This window comes from Grampus griseus (assembly GCF_964374135.1).
Source record: "Grampus griseus genome assembly, chromosome: 19".
Classification (NCBI taxonomy): Eukaryota; Metazoa; Chordata; class Mammalia; order Artiodactyla; family Delphinidae; genus Grampus; species Grampus griseus.
Genome location: NC_139013.1, coordinates 46557331 through 46568390, shown reverse-complemented (window position 1 = coordinate 46568390; position 11060 = coordinate 46557331). Strand labels below are relative to the sequence as shown.

Sequence of the window (11060 nt, the reverse complement as noted above, 5' to 3'; positions counted from 1 at the left end):
AACTGTGGATGAAGGCCAAATATATATGAGAAACACATTTTGGTCACCTGAATGACCAAAATGTATATGAAATGTATATTTCTGCGAAATCATAATATCACAGCTGGCCGCTAATTTAACTTCATGTAAAATGCTTTTCAGATCGAACAATGCATGTCTTTATGCTGGATTTGGCCTGCTAACCAATTTTTTGACCTCTTTGCTAAACTATTTGACACAACAGAAAATAGTTCCCTGGTTACCCATAAAGTGGTCAGAAACTTTGTAAATTTGAACAAATATATGGAGTGCTAGTAATCTGTAAAGAGGAGAGTAGGAGAAGTAGGGTAATGGAGGAGAAAGTCTGCTGAAGAACTCTGGGGTATCCTTTTCCCCAGACTCAGACCCCAGGGATGGGGCAAAAGGCGACATCCCAGTTTGTCACTGTAGGGTTTATTTATGCTGTCCAAGGAAAACGAGGCTGAGAATGGTGAAGTCCCAAATACTGGGTCCTAATTTCACATCTATTTTTCTGTTATTCTCACATAAGAAAGATTTACTGAAATGGGTCATAGACCTAAATGTAAGAACTAAAACTATAAAACTCTTAGAAGAACACAGGAGTAAATTTTGTGATCTTGGGTTAGGCAAAGCCTTCTTAGATACAACCCCCAAAGCAAGAGGGACATTAGACTAAAACTAGATAAACTGGACTTCATCAAAATTAAAAATTTTTATGCTTCAAATGATGCCATCAAGAAAGTGAAAAGACACCCACAGGAGGAAATATTTTCAAATCATACACTTTATAAGAGACTTGCGTTTATAATATATAAAGAACTCTCTCTTACAACTCATTAATAGAAAGACAACCCAATTTAAAAATGGGCAGAGGGGGACTTCCTTGGTGAGCCAGTGGCTAAGATTCTGCACTTCCAATGCAGTGGGCGCGGGTTCAATCCCTGGTCGGGGAGCTAAGATCCCACATGCCTCGCTGCCAAAAAACCAAAACGTAAAACAGAAGCAATATTGTAACAAAGTCAATAAAGACTTTAAAAATGGTCCACATCAAAAAAGTCTTTTAAAAAATGGGCAAAGGATTTGAGTAGACATTTTTCCAAAACAACATATACCATGACCAATAAAGACATGAATAGATGCTTAACATCATTAGTCATCAGGGACGTGCAAATCAAAACTATAATGAAATGTCATTTCACACCCACTAGTATGGTTATAATCAAAAAGATAGAGTGTTGGCAAGGGTGTGGAGAAATTGGAGACTTCAGAAATTGCTGGTGAGGGTATAAAATGGTTGCTTGGGGAAACAGTTTGACAGTTTCTTGAAAGGTAAAGCACAGAGTTACTATGTGGTCCAGCAGTTCCACAGGTATATACCTAAGACGAATGAACTTTGGAAATGCGCTAAGTGAAAGAAGACAGTCACAAAAGACCACATCTTGTATAATTCCATTTATATGAAATTTCTGGAATAAGAAAATATAGAGAGAAAGATTAGCCTAAAGCTGGGGATTGGGGAGAAATGGGGAGTGACTGCTAATTGGTCAGAGGTTCCTTCTTGGGGTGATGAAAATCTTCCAAAATTGACTGTGGTGATGGTTGCGCACGTCTGTGAATATACTAAAATGATTGAACTATGCACTTTAAATGAGCAAATTTTGTGGTGTGGGAACTATGTTGCAATCAGGCTGTTTTAAAAAGCTTGTTGGCATAAAGCCACCATAATGTCCTTTTAATCACAGACATGTTTCATCTATTCCTTGATTTAGATAACACTAGACTGGGTGACACAGACCCTAGTCCAGAGTATCAACAGGGAGCAATTATCAGCTGAAAAAACCCAAACCTGAACAAATAGGATGTTAGTCAATGATATCTCGTTTGCATCTGATTACTGCCTCTCAGAGTTGGATTATAATAAAAATTTTTTAATCTGACCAAATGACAAGGATTATATATGGTTGTATTTCCATATGGATTAACTTGACTTGAAGGAAGGACTGGTGTGGATGATGTCTGAATTCTAGAATAGAGCTGATCCTTGTCGTTCGCAGTACTTATAACTGTAAGGTCACCGTGCACACTCCATTAGCAGAAATACAGGGTTGAGTTCCTGTGGGTCTCTGGTTGTACCATTTTCGTCAACTGATCAGTACATAACCTTGCTTTATGTGTGTTTCTGTTCAAAGACACTGAATTTAATATCTCTTTCTTACAAATAATGATATGCAGTGTTTATAATGAAACAATTATTTCAATGACAGCATGTTTGTGTAATGTACAAAACAGATTGTACTACTTTAACTTTCCCCCTCAGTCATACACACACACAGACACACACTACACATATAGTACTCATGTACAGTAAATGCATACAGTACTGTAAACACATACTATATAGTGTGCAGTAATGCAAATAAAGTCCTGAAAAAATGAAAGATGAAGCGTTCAAAGTTTTATAAAAACGTTAACTAAAATCTTACTGTTGATAGAGCTGCAGGCTGCGTGATGGCACAGTGCACAGTGTGGTTAAACCTCTCGACCTTGGCTTGCCCCATAAAAAGCAAGGGAGAGGTTGGTGGAACTCATTCTGCAGAAGAGGAAGAGGGTGGCAGGTTGACATCCATCAGTTCAACCTCAGAGGTCTGGCTCTCACCACTTGTTGATGGAGTCGGCAATTTTCCCTCCCAAACTGGCTCCAAAAATTGGGTCAACCCCGTCTGCCTGGCTTTTTGCCTCAAATCTTCAAGCATCTCGGCATAGGGGGCAAATGCACAGGAGGCTAAGCGCTTAAATTTGAGGCTGCGATCAAGCATAGGGTCACACTCTTCCATGTCACTGAAAATTGTTTCCAAGGCAGAGTTCCATTCTGATATTTTGGCCGCTGTAAGAGGAACAATTCCTGGACTCTTAGGCTGACTTTCATCACCATCTTCATCATCACTGACTCCAACGCCTTGTTTTGCCATCTCGTCCAAGTCTTCGTTGGTGGGTTCTACTGCCTTCTCTGCCAAAATTTCCTCCACGTCTTCTTCTCTCATGTCATCAAAGCCTTCTCCACTTATTTGCCATGCGATATGCATTATGTTTTTGACACTGTTCTTTATACTTTCTGTAACACCTTCAAAGCCTTCAAAATTTTCTACGCAGTCCGGCCAAACATTTTTCCAACAATTATTGATAGTAGCCTGCTTGATGTTGTCCCATGCTGTGCCAACATAATCAATAACGTTGCGTATAGTGACTGACTTCCAATAGTCCATCATGGTAGTTTCCTTGTTGGCTTTGAGAGCCTCAAAAGCCTTGCTATAAAGCTCCCTAGTATAGTGCGCCTTGAAGGCTTTTATTATGCCCTGATCCAGGGGTTGGATGAGAGACGTAGTATTTGGGGGCATGAAAAGAACTTCTACGTTGGGGTGGGCATTTTTGAGTTCTTCACAGCAATGGACTGGGGCATTATCCAAAATTAACAAAATCTTGAAGGCAAGGTTTCTGCCCTGGAGATAGTATTCAACTTCTGGTATGAAGCAGCTGTGGAACCAATCAGAAGTCATCCATGCTTTCTTGTTCCACCTCCAATGGACCGGCATATGATTCACGCTTTTCCCTTTAAGTGCTTGTGAACTTGGAGCTCTGTACACCATTAGGGGTTTGCACTTAAAGTCGCCCTTGGCATTGGCGCACAAAAGCAGGGTTGCATAATCCTGGAATGATTTAAAGCTAGGGGCTTTGGAGGCCATTTGCGTTATATAGGTTCTTTTGCCAACGTCTTTGTAAAATAGGCCAGTCTCATCAGCGTTGAAAACCTGCTCTTCCACGTACCCCTTTTCCTGAATAACACTTAGCAGGTATTTTTTAAATTCTTCCGCAGCCTCCTGATCTGCAGAACTTGCCTCACCTGCAAGCTTAACATTACTCACACCATATCGCCTTTTGAAACGTGCAAGCCAGCCAGCGCTAGCCGAGAAGGGTTTCACGTTTTTCTGACCCTGGGTAACGTGACCGTAAATTTCTTTGGCTTTCAGCCTCACAACAATGCTGTCCACCACACCTTTTTTATCGGTTGTCATCTCATGAATCCACAAATTGAGCCGCTTTTCCATCTTTTCCATAGCTTCCTCACGCACTATAGATGTCACTTTAGCACTTTCCGGAGCAGCCTCACGTACAGATCGGCGAATTTCCTTTTCCTTTTTCTTGATGTACCGGATTGTTGACTCATTAACGTTGAACTCACGGCCAACAGCACTACAACTCATGCCTGAACGAAGCTTATCTAACACACGTATTTTCTCCATAAGGCACATCACAGCCTTCTTGCGCTTAGGAACACTAGGCAGCATCGCAGCACTACGCTCAGGGGTCATTTTAAACAGCGAAATCACCAACAAAAAGCACAAAAAAATGCAAAAAAACGCGGCACTAAACAGATTGCGAAGAGGACACTTATTTAGAGTACGAGAGCCGAAGCAAGATAGCGGATCATCTGCCTCCAACGTCGGTACAAGCCACCACTGGTTGACTCAAAACTTTCACTCTCTGCGCATGTCCGCGAATAACCCCAGAAAGCATCGCGAATATTGATTTCTGGGGTGACAGTAAATTTTAACAAGTAAGCGAATACAAAAATACCAACCGGTGAATAACGAAGGTCACCTGTATTTCCGTGGACAAAACAAATTTCATTTAAGCATATTTACTAAATCAAAGCGTCTGGTAGCACTGGGGACTACAAGTTCCAGCATGCACCGCTTCAGCACGGAGCCCGTGTTCCGCCAACTGCCACAGCAGCGTCAAGCCCGGGGCTTTGGCCCGGAAGTGTCGCATTTGGATCACTTAGCATTCTTTGCGCCTGTGCACAAGCTGCGGGGGCCGCCCGAGCTACCGCCGCCCCTGCAGCAGCTCTATGTATGGTCTCTCCCTAGAGCTTTGCCGTTGGGGGTAGCTGCTGCGGCTGTGTTCGCCCCGCGCGGCAGCGACATGGAGGAATTCGACTCCGAAGACTTCTCCACCTCGGAGGAGGACGAAGACTACGTGCCATCTGGTGAGCGATTCCACCTGAGGCGAGGGGCGGTTTGACCCGCCCCGCGCCTCACGTGAGGCGCGCTTTGCCCGGCGTTCGTGGGCCCGGTGCCTCAGTGGCCGCGTGGAGCGGGTCTCAAGCGTCCCCGCCCCGCGCCCTCGCCCGCCTGCTTGCACCGTGAGGGCCCCGTGGCCCAGGAAGTGTGCACGGGGACGTCTCGCGCAGCTGCTCCTCACGGCCTGGCTTCGGCGGCCACCGCCGCCTCTCGGAGCGCGGGAACCGGCACGTGAACTCCGCTCTGCCTCTGGTGAAGCTGGCGGTGGTCGGTCATCGCGTACTCTTACCAGCCCTGAAATCTTCTGAAAGGCAGTCTTATCGCCAGGCCTTCCGTCCCCAGAGAATTGCTAGCTAGCATCACGTTCCAGATAGGTCTCTGCACTTGCTGTTCTCAAAAGGGATCTGGTTGTTAAAAAGTTCACATAATGATGCCCTTTGCCTCTTTGCAACGTCTATACCCATTGCTCTCTGATCAGACTTTGGATTTTTTGTTTTTGTATAGGCTTCTCAAACCGAACCGGGTCAAAGTAAATGTCACCCAAACCTACCCCTTCCGCCCTCCTGCACCTTCCGCAGGCTTCCCCATCTCATTAGAAGTATCTGCCCGTACAGTAGCTCAGGTTAAAAACAAAACAAAACCTTGGGAGTTGTCCTTATTCTTACTGTTTTGGTCTAACCAATCATTAAGTTCTGTTTGCGTCTGCGTAGGTTAATTTCTGATCAGTTCCTCACCAATCTCGCTCTTACTGAACTACCATTAACACTAAGACTCGCCATAGCTTCCCAGTTGGTTTCCTGGGTTCCATTCTTGTCCACCAACGTTGGTCTTCGGTATCGGCCAGTGTGATCATTTGAAAACTAGTTTTCATTTTAATCAGAGTTATGCATGCGCCTGTTTCAAAATAGTCAAATATTTTTGAAAGGCTTATTTTTGAAACAACCGTTTCCATCACCCCTCATACCTGTCAATCCTCCCCAGAAGAAACTGCTTTTTTTTTTTTTTTAATTTATTTATTATTTAGTTTTGGCTGTGTTCGGTCTTCGATTCTGTGCGAGGGCTTTCTCTGGTTGCGGCAAGCGGGGGCCACTCTTCATCGCGATGCGCGGGCCTCTCACTATCGCGGCCTCTCTTGTTGCGGAGCACAGGCTCCAGACGTGCAGGCTCAGTATTTGTGGCTGACAGGCCTAGTTGCTCCGCGGCACGTGGGATCTTCCCAAACCAGGGCTCGAACCCGTGTCCCCTGCATTGGCAGGCAGATTCTCAACCACTGCGCCACCAAGGAAGCCCATGACACTGCTTTCTACGTTTAAAATTTGGTACTTCCGTTGTCTGTTGACTTAACCCATCCATGTTAGGTGTTATTTTAACACCCTCTTTAGCCTCACCGTTTCACCTTCAGACCCTCCCCAACTCCCCAGCCTGCCAATGTTCCTATGTGAAATTTGGGTTAGACTGGTATTGTTTCCTTTTTTTGTAATTACTTTGTGGACATCTTGTTCAGGCCTGACCATGTGGTATATACAGTTAGTTATTGCTTTTCCTACACTAGTTTTCTCTGGAGTTAATAATTGCCATTTTGTTGTTGTTGCTTAGTCTATGTACTTACTACTGATTTGATCCGGAACTTTCAAAATTGTCTAAATCATCTCCCAAGATATTTAGATTCATTAGATAATTTTTCACTTTTTGAAGTCCATCTTTGCCGTCTGACCTGCTCCAATTTGTCTTGGTTTTACCACTTTGAAACCTAAGATTTTCCATCATCACCACCACTCTGGATGTTCCTTTTACCTCCATTTTCTCTTGGATTCCCTGTTCCTTGGGTCCCATGATGTCTTCTTTCTTGGTGTGTTTCACCAAAATGAGAATAAATCCTCAAGTAACTTCTTGAGGAAAGATGCATTTTTTTAGAAACATTTTTTTTTTTGAGACCTCGACTATCTAAAAATAGTGAAATATTGACCCTCAGGCATGATTACTAATTTGGTATAGAATTCTGTGTTCTGTAATAGTAATTCTGCATTCTATAATAATAATTTTCTATCTGGATTTTAAAGATATTCCTCCATTATTTTCTAAGTTTTCAGTGTTTTTATTAAAAAGTCTCTTGTCGGTAATTTTTCCTCATTTATATAAAATTTGTCTCTGGAAGTTGATAGAATCGTCTCTTTGTTTCTGATACTTTCTGATATTTCACAGTGATATACTGTACCTTGGTATGAGTCTGTTTTCATCCATTCTGCTGGGCCTTCTGGAACTTTTTTTTTTTTTTTTTTGGCTGCGTTGGGTCTTTGTTGCCTCGCGGGTGCTACTCTTTGTTGCGGAGCACAGGCCCTAGAGCACGCAGGCTTCAGTAGTTGCGGCATATGGGCTCAATAGTTGTGGCTTGAGGGCTCTAGAGCACAGGCTCAGTAGTTGTCGCACCCCGGCGTAGTTGCTCCGCGGCATGTGGGATCTTCCGAGGCCAGGGATCACACCTGTGTCCCCTGCGTTGGCAGGCGGATTCTCAACCACTGCGCCACCAGGGAAGTCACTTCTGGAACTTTTTAAATTTGGGGGGGACAGTTTTCTCCATTTTATTGTTTTGGACTCATCATTATTTATGTGTTGAATCTTATGTTAGACCTTATGGACTGGTTCTATTTTCCTGTACTTCTTTTTTTTTGATAAACTTTAAAAAATTTTTTATTTATTTATGTATGTATGAAGTATGTATGTAAGTATGTATTTATTTAGCTGCGCCGGGTCTTAGCTACAGCACATGGGATCTTCGTCTCCGGGTGCGGGATCTTTTAGTTGTGGCACGTGGAATCTTTCAGTTGCAGCATGCGGAGTCTTTAGTTGCGGCATGTGTGATTTAGTTCCCTGACCAGGGATTGAACCCAGGCCCCCTCCATTGGGAGTGGGGAGTCTTAGCCACTGGACCACCAGGGAAGTCCCTTCCTCTATTTTTATTCTCTATTTTCTAACCCTTTGATTTCTTTTTCACTTTATGGGAATATTTCAGTATTTTACCATCCAACTCTTCTGTTGAGTTTTTTTTGTCTTTACATATTTTTCCCAGAGTTTTATGGCTTTTATTAACACAAGTGCAGTGTGTACACGAGCTGTCTATTCATTTTCTTTGCTGTGCAGCCTGGCATTGGGATTGGTGACTCAGATGGCCAGGTGGGCGGCTCTTTCCACAGTGACTTTGGGGTTCTTGGAGGAGATATTGGGAGTAGTCTCAGCACAGTAGGATTTGTTGCCCATTAGCAGCACTTCAAGGTCTTTGACCTAGTGGACCAGGAACTTCCAGAAGTCACTGGGCAGCATGTGCTTTGTTTTCTTGTATCAGTGTTGAATCTGGCCCTTGGATGTTTTTAATTTTGAATAACTTCTTTGTTTTTTCACAAATTTTAAATAGCATCATGTTCTTGTTTCATGTGTGCAGTATCTTATTGCTCTGTGGATATTATTAATGCTTTAAGGCCTCTTCCCTTCTCAGCTGGCCCACACTCTGTGGAGCGTGTTTCTCCCATGACTGCTCTCACTTTCCAAGACGACGCCATGCCCTGGGACCGCTCTTGCCTTTAGAGACGGTCCACATTCTTCCTATGGAATGTGTATCTCTCTAAATAAATCCACTTCTTACCTATCAAATAATAATAATAATAATGCTTTAAATTTTTTTACTTTTAACTTATGCATGGTAAAATTCATTCTTCATTATACTGTTCTATGAATTTTTGACAAATGCTTAGAGTTATGTAACTGCCGCTAAAATTAACAGTTCCAAGGCCACCTTTACCCTCCCCCCCCAAATTAGATCATATTGTCTGTGTATAGAAACAGTTTTATTTCCTCTTTTCCAATAGGCATACCTTTTATTTCTTTTGCTTGCCTTATTGTACTTCGTATAGACTTCCAATGTAATATTGAATAGGACAGGTGAGAGTGGATATCCTTTCCTTGTTCCCAGTCTTAAGGAGAAGGCATCACTGTTTCACCATTTGGTATAATGTTAGCTATAGGTTTTTCATAGATGCCTTTTGTGTGTGTTTTAAGCACTTTACATTGTCTAACTCGTTACTAACTCAATCACATAACATTATCAAGTATGTGCTATTGTGCTCTCCATTTCACACATGAAGAAACTGAGGAACCCAAAGTCACTCAGCTAGATAGTAGCTGGGCTGGGATTTGAATCCTGGCAGTCTGCATATACTGCCCCTAATGTGTTTTATTAGGTTAAAGAAATTCCCTCTATTCTTAATCTGCTGAGAGGTGAATTTTGTCAAATGCTTTTTCTCCATCTGTTGATTGTGTGGTTTTTCTTCTTTTATCTGTTAATGTGATGAATTACAGTGATTGATTTAAAATTTTTGAACAGCCTTTTATTTCTGGAATAAAACCTACTTGGTCCTGATGTATTCTTCTTCTTCTACATTACTGAATTTTGTTGAGGAGTTTTGCATCTGTTTATGAGGGATGTTGGTCTGTAGTTTTCTTGTAATTTCCTTGCCTGGCTTTGGTATCAAATAATGCTAGCCTGATAGAATGAAGAAACAATCTCTTTCCGCTAAGGTGATTTTTATTCACCCTGTACATTTGTGTTGGGCATTATTATGTTAAACACTTTCTCAGATTTTTTTGGTGATTCTTAGTTGTCTGACTCATATTTAAATTAAGCATGGGGGACTGAAAAGGTGATGGAAGCTCTGAGTCTTTGGAGTTTCAATTTAAAAAAGATTTGTGCTTTTTTTGTCTATAGGGTTGTTACTCTGTTTCTTACTCTTAGAGTAACTGCATGATTTTTGTGGTTGTTTGTGTAATTTAAAATTTGCTTTTTTCTTATCGGTGAGATTGAGCATCTTTTTTCATGTTTAAGATCCAGAGCCATATGCATCTCTTTGTCTGAACTGTCTACAACATTCATCCATTTTTATGAAGAAAAATAGCTATATATTATTACAAAAGCAGTGCATGAACTTTGTAGAAAATTAGAAAATGCAGGCAATTAAACATAAAAAATCAGAATCATTCCATTCCTACCACCCAGAGATTATCAGTATTGGTCCCTTAGTGAAACCCACTCTGATCTTTTTTCTATACCCGAGTGTAGTTATTTGTATTTTTCCCCAACTAGAAATCATAGTTTTTTCATGTTACTTTGTAACCTGCTCTTTTCAGTGAACATTCTGTCCCTGTCCATTTCAGTAAACTTTCAGCTCATCTAATATACAAACCATATTCAAGTTTTCCTTGTTGACTCAAAAATGGCTTTAGCTTTTTTGTTTAAATCACCATTGAGTTCAGGACTACATGTATCATCCAGTTGTTCTGTCCCTTAAATCTGTTTAAATCTAGCACACTCCTGTTTCTGTGACTTAGATTGGCTTAGGAGATCAGGCTGTATGTCCTGCAGAATGTCTCACCTTCTGATTTTGTCTGGTTGCTCCCTAATGGTATTAGGTTGTTCCTTCGTCCCTTGAATTTTCATTAAATTGGAAGTTAGATCTAAATGCTTGGTGGATTCAAATGAAATAATTATAGCTAAAATAAATTATAGATGACTTGAGTGTTTCATAATGCATAACATCAGAAAACACAAAATACCTGGTTAATTCCCATGGTTGTGACTTCTGGATCAGAATGATGAGAGTTTGGTCCTTCTATTGTGTAATTATTTTTTCTCTTAGAATTGGAAAGTATTCTGTGAGGCAGTATACTTAATAGTTAAAACTTAAATTGTTTTTAACATTACTTGATAACCCTTGCCTAAATTACTACTATCGTTAGAGTGTGAGAGCGACGGTTTTCTACTTTTGTGGTTCTTCTACGTTTATTGGTTGATGTTCTTCTGAAAGTGTAGTTCTTCCTCACCAGTGGGGCAGGATAAATGTTCAATTCATTTCCCTTAATTTCCAATTTTCAAAATAGGGAGTATTCTTAATAGTAACCTAAAATGGTGCAAATAATTTTTTAAATTAATTAATT

The 11060-nt window shown here is 41.4% G+C and overlaps 2 protein-coding genes across 3 annotated transcripts in view; one reads left to right on the top strand and one right to left on the bottom strand.

Annotated features, from left to right (window-relative positions):
- Window positions 1-2585: 2585 nt before the first annotated feature.
- Window positions 2586-4259, bottom strand: LOC309837371 (tigger transposable element-derived protein 1; the record flags this gene model as incomplete). Its single annotated transcript, XM_082677832.1, has 1 exon — window positions 2586-4259. One exon carries the CDS (start codon window positions 4257-4259, stop codon window positions 2586-2588), a length of 1674 nt encoding a protein of 557 aa, XP_082533958.1.
- A 598-nt stretch (window positions 4260-4857) lies between these two features.
- The window catches only part of CFDP1 (craniofacial development protein 1), a 136737-nt gene continuing 130534 nt past the window's right edge, over window positions 4858-11060 (top strand). For both annotated transcript variants that reach the window (XM_082676184.1, XM_082676183.1), the window contains exon 1: window positions 4858-5044. In XM_082676184.1, the coding sequence (XP_082532310.1) occupies window positions 4981-5044 (64 nt within the window). In that variant the 5' untranslated portion in view covers window positions 4858-4980. The remainder of the gene's footprint in view (window positions 5045-11060) is intronic.